Source organism: Candoia aspera, chromosome 2 (assembly GCF_035149785.1).
Source record: "Candoia aspera isolate rCanAsp1 chromosome 2, rCanAsp1.hap2, whole genome shotgun sequence".
NCBI classification, from domain to species: domain Eukaryota; kingdom Metazoa; phylum Chordata; class Lepidosauria; order Squamata; family Boidae; genus Candoia; species Candoia aspera.
Window position 1 is genome coordinate 170,236,399 of NC_086154.1, and position 16,069 is coordinate 170,252,467.

General features: G+C 39.3%; 1 protein-coding gene across 1 annotated transcript; it reads left to right on the top strand.

The window, feature by feature from the left end:
- Positions 1 to 8,484: 8,484 nt before the first annotated feature.
- CCIN (calicin) lies at positions 8,485 to 10,260 on the top strand. The gene has a single exon (XM_063294866.1). The coding sequence runs from the start codon at positions 8,485 to 8,487 to the stop codon at positions 10,258 to 10,260; it is 1,776 nt and encodes a 591-aa protein (XP_063150936.1).
- The last annotated feature ends 5,809 nt before the right edge of the window (positions 10,261 to 16,069 follow it).

Here is a 16,069-nt window from a genome sequence, read left to right on the forward strand (position 1 = left end):
AATTCCTTATCTCTTCTGGCTAACCTCTGGAATTTTGCATTTAATTGGGCATATCTCCCCCTATCACTGTTGCCTTTTGCTTTCCTTCTTTCTTGGGCTACTTCTAGTGTCTCAGCAGACAGCCATTTTGCCTTCTTGGTTTTCTCTTTCTTTGGGATGTATTTTGTTGCCGCCTCCTGAACAATGCTGCGAACTTCTGTCCAGAGTTCTTCCGGGACCCTATCTACTAAGTCCAGTCCCTTAAATCGATTCTTCACCTCCACTGCATATTCCTTAGGAATATTAGTGAGCTCATATCTAGCTGATCTGTGGGTCTTCCCTAATCTCTTTAGTCTGATCCTAAATTGTGCAAGAAGAAGTTCGTGATCTGAACTACAGTCAGCTCCAGGTCTTGTTTTTACCGACTGTACAGATGTCCACCACCTTTGGCTGCAAAGGATGTAGTCAATCTGATTTCGGTGTTGTCCATCTGGTGAAGTCCATGTATAAAGCCGTCTCTTAGGTTGTTGGAAGAGAGTGTTTGTTATGCAGAGTGAGTTGTCTTGGCAAAATTCTATCAGCCTATGTCCTGCTTCGTTTTGTTCTCCCAGGCCATACTTACCTGTAATTCCAGGTGTCATTTGACTGCCCACCTTAGCATTCCAGTCTCCTGTGATGAAAATAACATCTCTTTTAGGTGTGTTGTCCAGTAGGTGCTGCAGATCCTCATAGAACTGCTCTACTTCAGCTTCTTCAGCATTTGTGGTTGGGGCGTATATTTGGATCACTGTGATGTTAGATGGCTTGCCCTGAATTCGAATTGAGATCATTCTGTCGTTTTTTGGATTGTATCCAAGCACTGCTTTAGCCACTTTACTATTAATTATGAAGGCTACTCCATTTCTTCTGTGGTCCTCTTGTCCACAGTAGTAGATCTGGTGGTCATCTGATGTGAAGTGGCCCATTCCAGTCCATTTCAGTTCACTGATGCCCAGAATGTCTATCTTTAATCTTGACATCTCACCAATAACCACATCCAATTTGCCCTGGCTCATAGATCTTACATTCCAGGTTCCAATGGTGTGTTGATCCTTAGAACATCGGATTCGCCGTTCACCACCAGCACCGTCGGCCGCTAGCCGTCCTTTCGGCTTTGAGCTAGCTGCGTCATCACGTCTGGGGCTAGTTGAACTCATCCTCTGTTCCTCCCCAGTAGCATTTTGACCATCTTCCGACCTGGGGGTCTCATCTTCCGATGGTATACCGACATATCTCTGGTTGTACTGATCCATTTAGTTTTCATGGCAAGAATACTGGGGTGGGTTGCCATTACCTTCCCCAGGGATCGCATTTAGTCTGACCTCTCTGTCATGACCTTCCCGTCTTGGGTAGCCCTTCACGGTTTAGCTCATGGCATCATTGAGGTGCTCAAGCTCCAGCACCACGACAAGGTAACGATCCTTTGCTGAAGTTTTTCATGCATAACCAGTTGAAAATATGCTTTGGGCTTCATACTTCCATTTTAAGGTTGCTGCTGCTGCTACTACTACTACTAGAATTGATTAAAAATGAAGAGATGAATACACATTTTAATCTTTAATTGAAAAAGGTTCTTTAAGCATTTTGTTCAAACTTCAGAACCGCTCAAATGGCTTCAGCGTTCATAACAATATTTGGGTGAGTGGAGAACGAGCCCAAGTGTTTTGACCACTGTTTTACAGTCACGTGTTTGGGCTGGCCCTCCAGAGTAGAAATGAAGTATGTTTTATTGTTTTCTGCCAGAGTGTACAGAACTGAAGACAATTTAGATAGTTGAAATACCGGATTAGATTTTTACATACAGGAGCTGAAGCTAATCCTAGGCCCCCAATCCTCTGATCTTGAGGGAGAATACCAACACAACCAATGAAGCGATTTCCCAAAGATGTGCTGGACAAAAACTGCACAGATGTACTTTGTATGTTATAATCAAGACGTCACACAGACTTTTCATCCTATCATTCTTTTGGGGATTTGTGCAATCTCAGTTGGAGTATTTCTTCCATTCTAGATGTTGAGGCACCAACATCTCACAAAAGACTGACAATAAGTTATAAATTATCAAGAATATCTCCTCCAGTAGTGCTATATCATAGCCAGACACCCCTCTATAACTTGCATTTCATGCACAATTACTTAAGCTTTATAGGGAACTTATATGTACAGGTAATGGCACTGACATAGTAATGTTCATAATTCACAAGATACCATTATGTTCATGATTGTAGAACATCAGTTCTATAACTCCTGTCACTGAAAATCTCTTTTGTACCTGGGATACATTGATGACATCCTTATGCCCAGTTGGACCTTGTACCTTGCACTCTCCCATCATTTGGAAGCTAGTTCAATACAAAGAACAAAATCACTTCCTTGATAAAACTGTGTTCTGTTTTCAGAACATAGACAAGAAAGCCCTGGTTTACATCAGTACAGACTGTTAATTAGGAGGTCACACTTCACTTGTTAGGATTATTTTTCCCCTACCTCTGAGGAATACAGTGAGGCATGGGGGTTGTGCTCTGATGTCACAAGGAGTGGGGCTTGAATATGCACCTGGTTTGGGGAGGAGAGTTCACTCAGAAAAAATAAAAAGCATTATACCTGCCAGAATTTAACTTACTTATTTGAGAATAAACAAATCACACAGACATGAAACCTTTACCACCAAAAACCAAAGATTGGCTGCTAAATGATAGTGACATGATCACTGTTTGTGTGCATGTGTTGATTTGCAAGCTGGAAAAATGCTGGGAGGTTGCTTGCACATCGCCACCCTTAATTTATCATACATCTACAATATGGCTGTTACATTTCAGAAACCTGTAACCTTAAGATTTATGTCTGGCAATATAATATAATATTATAACATCATATCATATCATATCATATCATATCATATCATATCATATCATATATCATTTAGAAGCAGAGTCCTACACAGAATGAACAGACAGCCTCTATACCAAAAATAGGTAACCTCTGCCTTTCCAGATGCTGTTGAACTAGAATTTCCAGCATCTCTCAGAATTGTCCAGGTCGGCTGGGGTTATCAGAATGTAAGTACTAGAAGGTTTCAGGTTGCCCAGCCTAGGTTTAACACACATGATTAAACGGGCATATTGCTAACTGGCACCATACATCTGGGAGAATGGTGAGAGGGCATAATGTTTTGGCTTATAGGTTAAAACTAACAACTAGATACTGCCATCTAACATGTGAAGCCAATCTGCATTCACAGTACTCCAGACCATCAGCTTCATGCCACACTGACTGCAGATATTCTGAATATGCATTCACTAATTTCAGACATGGAATCTACACCTTTATAAGGGATACTTGCATGCTCTGGATCACGTATAAAATCATATTAATTCTCTTTGCTTAATAGGAAATTGGAGCTTTTTTAAAATGACTAGCTGCTGGACGAAGGTGGGAAACAGAATTTAACATCTCCCCATAGTTTCAGAATTAATTCTTGGAAATTCCAGACAAAGGAGAAATCCAAGTAAAGGAGAAGCAGAAAAAACACCTGTGTCAAGAGTCTTGTATAGTTTTATGGAAATAGGCGGGAATCTGCACTTAGACCTTTGCTCTACTGTATTTCTGTCTGTGCGCTAGTTAGAACTCTGTAGTCCTGTCTCTATTTAAATTGGGGAATAGTATATAATTCCCAAAGTCATCATATATTTTGGGTTATGTTCATGAATTTAGCTTTACAGACTGGTAAGTCGTAATTTTTTTTCTTGAGAGGCTAGAATTCTATAAAATGTGGACTTAAACAGTAAAATGACCAATTGGTAGAAACAGCATGATAATCCTAGGTGAAGCACCCCCTTAAAAGGCAGGTGGTAGCATCAGTAACTACCAAGCTGCTACACCAAAACAGGAGGTGGAGCTAGGGTGGGTAGACTAGGTAGACTACATCCATAGCATTCTCTTGGTCCACTTAGGTAGCCACTTTGTTTGAAAAAAAAAAAGAAAAACTTAGTCTGGCATGACCTACTTTTAACAAACTCATGCTGGCTTCTAGTAATTACCTTGTTATCCCTATTGCATGTTATGGAGTTAAATTTTTCATCATCATCATCATCTCCATCTTGTGTTGTTTTTATGTTTTTTATTGTTCTGCTTTTAATGTTTTAAAAATTGTAAATTGCCCAGAGTCGCTGGGAGTCAGGCAGCATATAAATTTAAAACATTGTTTGTTTATTATTTTCACCATTATTATTTTGCCCAGTTTACGGGTTAGGTTGGTTAGACTGTGAGAACCCCATCTCTCCCAAAAGCCGTAGTTAAGGGGGAAGGGCCTGGTCAAGTAATTTCTTTTCTCCCGAACGGTAGGTGATAACAGTAGGAAGTATTGCATAACCCATGACCAGAAGCTATCCCATGTAAGTCTGAAGAGGCAAGGTCAAAGGCTTTAGGTGGGAGGGCTGAGACCTGCCCCTCCATGGCACACTCTGCATCAGCCATTCTCTACACAGTCATTATGGCTTCAAAAATTATGGTTTATGGCTTAGGATGGTACATTTGTGAAAATAGCTACTGGAAGAAGATTGAAACATATTTCTGTCACCAAACTGTTGCTGTGTGATGAATTTTATTGGCTGATCCCCAGATTCTAGTATTAGGTAAAATATATTTTATTTGCATGACTCATAAGATTTCTTCCTTGACGCTGAAGCATTGCCTTTCTTTCTCTTTTGGATCAGCTTTTGTTCTCTACACTGTGTTAATCAGACAGCCCTGCACAGCTTCTTGAATCCCTATAGGTTAAACTCAGAATGTTGTAGGAGGATAACCAGTCTTGTGGCTGAGTCACTCTCCAGATGTTCTTATTTTCTTACCAGAGCAGTGTAACATCTTAGCAAAAGGACAGTAATGGTGCTTTTGTCTGCATTAAATGGACAGAGAAACAACACTAAAGCAAGAAACATTATGCTTTGGGCATATGAGTACTTTTATAAGTGGAATATGAGTACTTTTATAAGTGCTACCACAAGCGTGTCTACCATCTGGCCAGGAAGAAAAAAGACATGGTTTACACATGTACATTTCATACTGTAGTAGAATACCCTATACACACGAAACTTAACTTTACAGCATGGAGAATTTTTTTTTTAATTTGCTTATGTCTCCAGACCATGCTGTTGTTAACAAGTGCAAAAGTAGAAGGTGGGGAAAGTTAGTTGCCCAAGTCCCAGATTTCAGTACAGGAATCAAGAATTAATCTCCTAGTGAACAACTGTATGCATGCCCATTGAAAAGCAAGCCTTAATGGAGCTTAGTTCCAGAATTAGGTTGCAGCCCTGGACTTCAACACTCACGATGCAATTGTTATAGGGGATACTCAAAACAGGACGAAGAGATGCAAATGAAAACAAATTTATTTTCTGATTAAAAGAAATAATTGTTCTATATAACAATTAAAATAATTTACCATTAAAATGGACTGGTCCATTGAGAATATTGTAATGAAAGCAGATGTTTCTAATTGCCCCCGTTTTGGGAAGTGGAATTCTTAAATTCAAGAGTCATTGAGAGTCAGGCAGCATACAAGTTTAATAAATTAGTAGTAGTAGTAAATAGTAAAAAAAATAATTTACTAACATTCACTTTTAGTAAATACATAAAAACACACATTCTGTGGATTAAAATCTGAAGTTTTTTATGGAAAAATATGTAAGGAAAAAAGACTCTGAAAGCATTGCTCATTTGTTGGCCTTAAGACTAATTGCTAGTACAACAGTGGAGTTCCAAGGCTGTGCAACCAATCTGGTTTAGAAAGAAGAATGAATTAAAAGGGGCAATAGCTGGGCGGGCTACAGACCACCAGCACTGATCGATGATTGAAACAAAAGAAATAGAAAAGCACAAAAACAAGTAAAGCAAATCCTATGGAGGGAAAGGTTATTGACATTATCGAAAGATTTTGGAGGCAAGTCAGAAGCTGTGTAATCTGGGAATGGACATTGGTCACCCTGCGGAGAGCACAGTCAGAGTTCTTAGGAAACAGTCTCTGCTTTAGCAGCTGTGAGACAGAGAATTTTTTGTGACTTGTGAAGAAATTAATCTGCTTTTTTTTATTGTATTGCATAGCAGTTCGATGTTCATGCTGCTTTTTCTTGCTGGGAAATCCTTGTGAGGTCCAGCAGCCAGATGTGTAGACTATTTAGCCATGACAAGTCACATTGCCCAGGGTGCACCATAAGGAGGCTAGTCTACATTGCACCAAGTTGGGCTGAGAGGAAGTGACTGGCCCAAGGTCACCCAGCCAGCTTTCATGCCTAAGGCAGGACTAGAACTGAAAGACTCCTGGTTTCTAGCCCAGAACCTTAACTACTAGACCAAACTGGCTCTCAATCTGCTGTACTAGACTAAGTGAAGTAAACACAAACTTTCTTGAGTCAGTCTGGTAGATATTGCAATAAATTGTTTACCGTTATCCTCTGGGATTTTAAAAAACTTCCCATTTTAGCCTACAGGCCTGGAATTCCCACTAGTCCCCTATCAAAGTACTTAACCAGGCCTCACCCTGCTCAGCTTCCAAGCCCAAACAACATTGGCCCAATGCTGTGACTTGCTGAGATGCTGTACTAGATGCCTGCTTGAATTTTACTTTTGCTGGCTTTCTGAATATATTCCAGAGTGCAAGGCAGAGTAGAAGAAAACAATTTGGCTCCTGTGCAGAAATTTCCTGGAAAAATCGACAGGGATTATAGGGATACACATACAATTTTGTAACGTTAAGCAAACATACACCAGCATCACCAGAACTTCTATACTTGGCGGTTTTGTTCCCAATAAAGTTCTCTTTCTGAATCTTTTAAATCTTTTATCTATCCTACCTATATTCCCACATGTAATACCATACTATTGAGGGTTAAAAATTTTAATTTTAATTGCTTTTCTCAAGAAAAGTTATGGCGGCTCAGCCTTAGTTTGAAAAAGGAAAATGGGAGTACCATTTGGGGGTAACCCAAAGCATGGAATCTTCCCTCCACAAAATTGGTTGATATTAAGGGCAGTGGGATCCATGTCACCCCTTACTTTCAAACCTGAAGATGGCCTACGTTTGATAATGGGCTGGATGAGGATGAACAAACTTGAAACCCAATCTAAGCAAGACAGACCTGTTATCGGTTAGAAGGGTTCAGTCTGTTCTGCATATGGTTGCAGTTCTCCTGGAGGGGTAAGTCTGAGTCTGGAAGTGCTCCTCAAGCCTCAGCTATCGATTTCTAGGTGCAGCAGGACTAGAAGAATGCTTGTACAATGACATCTAGAACACCAACTGCAACCATTTCAGATCTGGACACAGTTGTCTATGCCTTGATTAGATGATACCATGATTTGACTACTGCAATGTGCTTACACGTGTTTTTCCTTGAAGAGTGTTCAGAAATTTCAACTGATACAAAATGTTGCAACTAGGTGTTATCCAATGCACTTAACAGGATCACACTATGCCTATGTTGAAAATCTGCCCTGTTACCAGTTTTCCACAAATAGTTCAAAAGGTTGGTTCAAACTTTTTAAAGCCATAAATGGTTAAATTAATTGCAAATTGCAAATGAAAACGAATTTATATTTTATTTAAAAGTACCTGTTCTACATAACAGTTAAAATAATTTACCATTAAAATGGACTGATAGACTGAGAATATTGTAACGAAAGCAGATGTTTCTAATCATCAGATGCTAGCTACAATCACAGGACATAGTGAGGGGGCCTTCTACTGTATTGTTCCCGAGCACAAAACATGATCTTTGGGGGTTGCATTTGGCACTTCTGCAGCCAGATTCTTTGAATTGTTTGAATTATGTTTTCAATAATTATTTATTTTAACTATGTTTTGTTTCTTTTATTTCATTTCTCTTTCTGCCCTGTTTACCCTTTAGGGAAAGGAAACACAGATTAATTAAGCAGAGAAATTTCCATTCAAGATGGCTGGGAATTGTGATATTTGTGATCCAAACACCATACTGAGGAAGACTATTCTAGGTGACATAAACATCCCTACCCTCTGATTAGAGATACTGCTTTTCTTTTTGTAGGATAGCTGGAGATGTGCACTATTCAGATCTGAAGCAGGAAGGGCCTCTGAATCTGCAGTGAGTGTCCCTGCTGTACTTGTTGGCTCTTTAACTTAAACAACTATTTTTCTGGGACTGCACAGCTACAGTGAGAACAAAAAGGCCCAGCTTCTTTAGGGAGCCGCCAACAAATACAGTGAGTGCACCCACATTGGACCTGGACTACTGTTCCTATATTATCCAAATACTGCACACAATCTTTTACTAATCTTAAAAGGCTGTCTTCAGTACAGGTCACAGGTAATTGTGACCTGGCATCTACATCTACTGACATCACCCCACTGCACTCAAAGTGAAGTTTTCAAGCCAAGAGTACTCTAGACCTTTACCATCATCCTTAATTCCAGACAAGCTTGATCCAGCTCCAAATATGAGGATGCAGTTTACAGAAAAGAACCACAATAGTTTTATGATACAGGCCCTTAACAAACAAAGAAAGAACAAGGAATTTTGTGATGTGGCTCTCAGTGTGGACCAGACCGTCTTCTATGCCCACCTCAATGTCTTAGCAGCTATGTCTTCCCATATAAGGAGTCTGATATCCAGCAATGACATGAAAGCAGATGATGAACTCTTTATTATCATTGATGCAAAATTTCTGAGCTCTACCTTAATGGAGGAATTGCTTGATTACTTCTATACTGGGAAGATTGTGATTTCAGAGAAGAGTGTGGAAGAACTCCTGAAAGGAGCCAAGTACTTCGGTTCCCAAACTTTAAAAAGCCACTGCTCTGACTTCCTCATCCGGTCCCTCAAAAAGGAGAACTGCCTCCAGTACATTCTCCTAGCCACTACATATGACCTGAAGGAGGTAAGGAATGCTGCCTATGATGGGATACGAGACAACTTTCATTACTGGGTAGGGCCTCAGGGCATATCAGATTTTATGCACTGCCCTTACTACATCTTCAGCAGACTGCTTAAGGATGAGAATCTTCATGTGCAAAATGAAGACCAGATCTTTCTTGCTCTCCTTCAGTGGGTAAAATACAAAAAGAATGAAAGGGAGAAGCATTTTAAAAAGTGCTTTGCCTATATACGCTTAACGGCAGTTTCTACCAAGACGCTACTTGCAGGCTGTCGGGAAGTGTTGCTCTTTGCAGACCACACTGGACCTCTGTCCCGGATAGAGGGCGTGCTGAGTGAACGTAAACAAGGAAATCCTCAAAGTTTGATGCTTCAACAGAGGAAGGGGGCATTGATGGACTCAGTAGTAATCTTGGGGGGACAAAAAGAGCAGGGTAAATTCAACAATGGAGTTTTTGCATATATCATTGGAGAGAATATCTGGCTGAAACTCACAGAAATGCCTTACAGAGCAGCTGCACTCAGTGCAGCCTCGTTGGGGAAATACATTTATGTCTCTGGAGGAACTACTGAGCAGATCTCTGGGCTGAAGACTGCATGGAAGTATGATATGGATACCAATACATGGATCAAACTTCCAGATCTACCAATTGGTCTTGTTTTCCACACCATGGTGACTTGTGGAGGAGCAGTGTACTCTGTAGGGGGTAGTACAGCCCCAAGAAAGTATATTTCCAGTATCTACAAGTATGATGAAGGGAAAGAGAAGTGGACTCTTGCTGGGAAGATGAGTATACCTATGGATGCAACTGCGCTCATCACCAAGGGAGACAAGACTATTTACATTGTGACAGGGAGATGTCTGGTAAATGGGCGCTTTTCACGAGTAGGTGTGCTGGACTGCTTTGACACTGAGACCCGGAATGTGGTCCAGTACATCACTTTTCCCATTCAGTTCAACCATAAGCCCTTGCTGTCTTTTCCACAGGAGAACATTTTGAGTGTACAGAGCCACAGAGAGAGCATGGAAATAAATCTGCAGAAGATTAAAATTAGCAAATCCTCAAGCCTTGTGCCTCTGCTGCCAAATAACTATAGTCTGGATCTGTCACATGCAGTGTGTTCTATTGAGAATAACAAAGTGTTTGTATGCGGTGGACTCATTTGTCCAGGTGACAAACGTCCAGAGGAGTATTCTATCAATCGGCAAGCATATATGTTAGACCAAAACACTGGGGAATGGAGGACTTTAGCTGAGCCCCCAGAAGCTCTTGATTGTCCTGCTTGCTGCACAGCTAAGTTACCATGCAAGGTTCTCCAAAAAACTGTAGTCAATTAATTTGTGAAATCAAAATGAAACAGTTTGTAGCAATAAAGAATGACTGAAATGCAGTTCACAGGGAAATGGGTGGACACTTCCTTTTGTCCCTTTATCATGTATGTAACATAACTAGGATGAGAATATAGGAGCATTTATCCAGGGTTAGAAGCATAAAATAATCAGCTAGGGATCATATACAATACTAATAGTTAAAATGTTTCATTCTATGATGTTTTCTTTTATGTTAAAATACTTAAACCTGTATCAAAACAGAGGATAAAAACTAGATACCAGCTTGCTCAGAGAACAAGAGGCCAGGCAGAGGGCCATTACTGCACCTTCTCATTTGACCTACAGCTGCAGCCTAGCAAGCGAGGCAATGCACAGTTCATCTAAGACCATGACTATGTGAAATTAGCAGTAACCCAGGCACATTTTTGTGCCCTAGCTTTTGGGAAGAATCATTTATCTAAGCATTGAGACTTTGGAACTGTTGCACCGGCAATATCTAAAGCCCACAAATATTCTTAACTATTTTGTTACTGGTTCAAAGAGGGATAGCAGTAATAGTTACCTGCTAAAGGTGGTGTGATTCAGATTTACATGTTCTCAAGTATCAAGACATTCTATGCTCTGTATGGAAACAAAATATGACCATTGGCTCTTTTCTTGTCCTATTTAGAAAATATAGCATAATTTCTGGATATATTGGAAACACGGATTTAAAAGAATGTAGTATTATTTGCTCTTCTACCCAATTAGTAATTTGTTCACAAAAATCATAAAAATCAACAACAGTGGGAAGCCTTTAGCCATCCAGATGTTGTTGAACTATAGCTTCCAGCATCCCAGCCAGCACTGCCCATGGTTAAGAGGTACCGGGAGTTGAGTTCAGCAGCATTTAAAAAGTTATTTATTCTTCATCATGGGTTATGCCTTGCTTTCAATTCCATCTTTCTTACAAAATATACAGTTTTAAATACATGATAAAACCGGATGCCAGTTTTATTTATCTAGCAATCTCTTTTACTGCACACATTGCACACATTGCAACTAAAGAAAGGAAAACAATTGGTTAATAGTAATTCTCTTTCACAAACAGGATTTGGAGAACAGAGGAGCCAGGTTTTTAAGAAGAGGCACTTTGAGCTAAAGTTGTTGCTGCTGTTGTACTAAAATAATTGTTATTTGACAGTAACATTTAGTTTGGGCATCAAGTAATAGCAAAGTAGACAAAGAAGTTTGTAAATCTGTAGATATATGCAAAGAGGATAAATTGTCTAATCTTCACCAAATTCCTTGAGTAAAATTATATAAGACAAATTCTCTCTTTCTATTTCTTTCCATTCAAAAGCTGTCTCAGTGCAATTCTTTTTCCATCATTATTTTCTTACAGGTTTTCCCCTCTCAACCTCTTTTCTTGTACAAGAGGTATTAGGTAAAGGTAAAGGTTTCCCTTGACATTAAGTCCAGTCGTGTCCGACTCTAGGGGGCGGTGCTCATCTCCGTTTCAAAGCCGAAGAGCCGGCATTTGTCCGTAGACACTTCCGTGGTCATGTGGCTGGCGTGACTACATGGAATGCTGTTACCTGCCTGCCGAAGCGGTACCTATTAATCTACTCACATTTGCATGTTTTCGAACTGCTAGGTTGGCAGGAGCTGGGACTAGCAACGGGAGCTCACCCCATCACACAGATTCGAACCACCGACCTTCCGATCAGCAAGCTCAGCAGCTCAGCAGTTTAACCCGCAGCACCACCGCATCCCTCAGTACAAGAGGTATTATATACCCATATATTTTCTTGTGCTATGTTTTCTTTCTGGGAGTTCCTCACCTTGTTCTAGTTTCCTAACACTGGAAAATATCACTCCTTTGGAAGTATGCTTTCCAACTGGCTGCAACACTTAAGGATTAATCTGCCTTGGTTTTTGTCTTGACTGGGTCATTTCAAATTAATGCTTCACTTTTAGTCATCTCTTCAATTATTATGCCTTCCTCTCTCACAGTTCACATACATCCATTAAAGCAGAGTCTGGTCATAATGGTTGGGAGATTATGAGATCTGTAGTCCCATATCACGGTAAGAAAACTTGAGTTAAACTTTATTCTGCATAGCTTTAAAAATATTTTTTCTGATTCCTTGCAATCCTTGAATAGAATAAATGGAAAATTAAGGATTGTGAAAGATGTTGCAATATTTCAAAATTAAAGTCCCTAGCTAATTATTATTCTCAAATTCTTGAAGCATTTTATGTTACTAAATAGTGTACATAACAGAAATCCAGGACAGATCTTTCCGATGAATTTAAAATCTAAAATTTAAGCCAACTTTTTAACATCATTTAATTTATCCCATTATTTTAACTGGGCCTAAATCCAAAGACACTGGCTACAATTTTAAATGCTGAATCTAAAGAATGGTCTGGTTCACAAATTGCCTTAAACCGTATTTTCTTTAGTTTCTTGAATATATCATAATAGGTTGGGTTTATACAAATGAGTAAGCCACAAACTGGCATTTACAGTCACAATGGCTAAGGTCATAACACGCTAGGTTAAATCCAAATTAAGTTATAGCTAGGCATGATTTATGAATGCAGCCAGTAAATTGAACTGAATTTTTAAAAACTTGACTCAGCATAATGTGTTACAATCTATGGAATCAGTTTATGATTTAGTGTTATACAAAATTTGAAAAATTGTTAATTGCATAAGAAAGTAAGTTAACCAGTAATAAATGAGTTCGTTAAAGGAAACACTCAGAATTTAATTTAGCATTTATTTGAACAAACTCATAATGTTAGTGTCTAATTTAGTTTTTTGCAAACTCTGGCAACTGAGTTAATTCCCTAACTTCATTTAAATGTAAATAGGTATATTGTGCAAATATAGGGCTCTGTTATTCAGCAAGTATTCTCCTATGACCAAGAACCTTCTCCAATTTCCTGTTAAAAAATGTCCAATGCAACATTAATTAGGAGCTTTCTTTCTAACTACTTCTCAGTTTTCTTCCCTGCATTCTGGGGAGGGAATCTCCATAATGAATTTTTTTTTGGTGAAATGTGTGTTTGCTTGCCTGTCAAATTTATATACTAGCTTTTCAACAAATGGTGCACAAATATATAACAATACAAAGGCAATAAAATCTAATGGAATACAACAAAAAGTAAAACTGCAAAGAAAAAAACCTTCAATAGAAACAGAAAAAAAATCATACTTTTAAAAAACTCAGCTTAGTGTGAAAGAGCAAAGTGGAGAGAACTGCATTTTAGGGAAGGCCACAAGGAGGGTGAGTGATTATTTATTATTTATATCTGTAGCCTGCTAAGTCCGTTTTCACTATGGCTATGTTTAAATAACACTATTAATTGAATCATGGTTTATTCAACCTACTTTTCTTGGTTTACAACTCACACTGGACCATAAAACTAAACTGTTTGGCTAGTTTGTGGCTCAGTATGTTGAACAATTCAAGCCTCATGACCGTCCAAGAAATCTAGCTACTGACCTCTATGACCTTAAAAGAATAGCAAACCTCTGTAACTGATGATTGCTCAGTGATTTCTAGATAATATGTTGGAGAACTGAACTTTATTTTTTTGAAAAAAGAGGAACTGAAAATTTGTTACAAGAACTTAAGTTATTCTGAGCTCTGCTCTAAAAGGCTTTCTATTAGTCTTCTAGGACAACACTACACAAAGGATTGCCATTTTTAAATTGTTTCTGTGCTTTTAATAATTATTGGCTATGCAAAAATATAGGAAGTGACTGTTTTACAACAGATGTGGGATATATTATGACAACCTGGTAGCTGAGGGAAGATGCTAGGAAGATGACAGGAAGGGCTAGCTGGTGTGGTATTCTGTGTTGGCAGTGTTGGATAGAGTGGGGAGCAATACACATCAGCCTAGCTCAACTTGCCCATTACATTATTCCAGAATTTCTTTAGGTTTAGAAACAAAAATATTCCAGGTTTTGCTTCTGCCAAATTGCAGCCAATCTGGAATGTCTGAGACGAACATCTGAAACATGATGTGTTTGTTTCAGGTCCAAAATAAAACATTTTGTTTCATGCACACCCCCAGTGGATATTACAGTATTCACATCTTCAAATGGATATAGGTAGAGAAGGACGGTTCATGCCTTTCTGCTTTGTCTCTAATTTGAAGTAATATTAAAAGGTATAAAAACATTACAGAACAAAACTGGTAGCTCCCACCTATTAATGCATTTTTAATGGCAAGAATACAGAAGTGGCTTGCTATTGCCTTCTTCTGGGATGCTTTTAACTTTCCAGTCTAGCTTATAGCTCTAGAATTCCCTCATAGTTTCCCATCTAAGAACTAAACAGACCCAATCTTGTTTAGTTTCCAAGCCCAGACAAGGCCATCCACATGCTGTCACCTGCTTTGATACTCAACTTAAAAAGCAGATATACTTTCCTGTATATAATTTAAAATATTAATCTGCACTAAAAGGGAAGTTCTTCCCTCTCTAGGCAATTTTTGTTGATAGATTACAACTTTAAAAACCATACAAGTTCATTCCTACACTGTTACAACTGAATTCAGAACAAAGGGCTTTCTAAATCATGAGATCCAGACTAATAACCTTTCCCAAGCAATATAAAGCAAAACACCAATCGCATTCAGGCAATTTGAAAAGGCAATTTTATAATATTCTGACATTATCAAATTTTGAGCTGTATTCTGGAGAACTAGAAAAAAATTACCTCTCCATGGACCTTTTCACTAGGATAAGCCTTACAAGGAATATCTCTGCATTCTGCAGATTATGTAGTATTTGAAGTGCCAAAGTCCTGCTGCCAAAAAAGTTTTATCAGTGAAGTTTCTGCTTGTCATGAAAAACAGACCGGCCAGATAAACTGCCATTTATTACAGCGCATGTGACTAAGTTTTGTGTAGCAGCATGTAAGATCTGCCAGACCTTGATGGGCCAAGTTCTTAATACACATGTATTTTATGGAATTTTTGATTTTTTTGTGTGATTTTACATATTACCAGACTTTACATACATTTTAGATACCATCGTATTTTCGTAATTTTAGATGTTATCACATTTTATTTAATTTTAGATACTACCTTATCGCCTAGACATAGATTACTCCTTTTGGACTTCACTCACAGATTCTAGTCAGGTGGTTTTACAGATGCACTTTAATTTTGTCTTAAATTTTATTTACTCTCACTTAAGATAGATTTATAAGTACTCACAGAGCACTCAGGGACACATTGCTAGTACTGGTCTAAGACTATAACAAACTGACTGACTGGCCAGAGAGGATAAGAAACCTTCTCCTTGTAGTACTTGTCTTTCTGATGCATCTGGCAAAGTGGCCCCAAAGCCACAAGTGCTTAGTAACGTTAAATGCCAGTAAGTTGATGGGACTTGTTTTCAGAGAAGGGCGCGTGGACGAGCGCTCCCTTCCGAGCGAAATTTGGCGCTCGCCCCTTCAGTAAACGCACCACAGACCATTCACGTTATAAACCCCGCCTTTGCCCCAGTATCACCGGTGGGCTGACATGCCAAACGCGGGACCCACTCCGTGAGGCGAGAGACGGTAAAACGACCCTCCCGCTAGCCGCTGTCGCCGCCTCCTCAGAGCGCAAGGACGAATGGGGGGAGAGATCACGTGTGCGGAATGTCGTAGGAATCCCGCCTTCTGGACATACTGATTGGCTTACATCTTTCTCTCCTCTCAGTTGGTTGGTGGATTTGGGCCATCACTCTACGAGCTTTCCGGGGAAGGGGGGAGGGGGGAAAGGAGAAAAAGGGTGCTGACTGCTGGACGATTAGCTCCTGGAA

What these genes read in the sequence shown, in the direction of transcription:
- CCIN (XM_063294866.1), top strand. Translation starts at nt 8,485, where the DNA reads ATGAGGATGCAGTTTACAGAAAAGAACCACAATAGTTTTATGATACAG.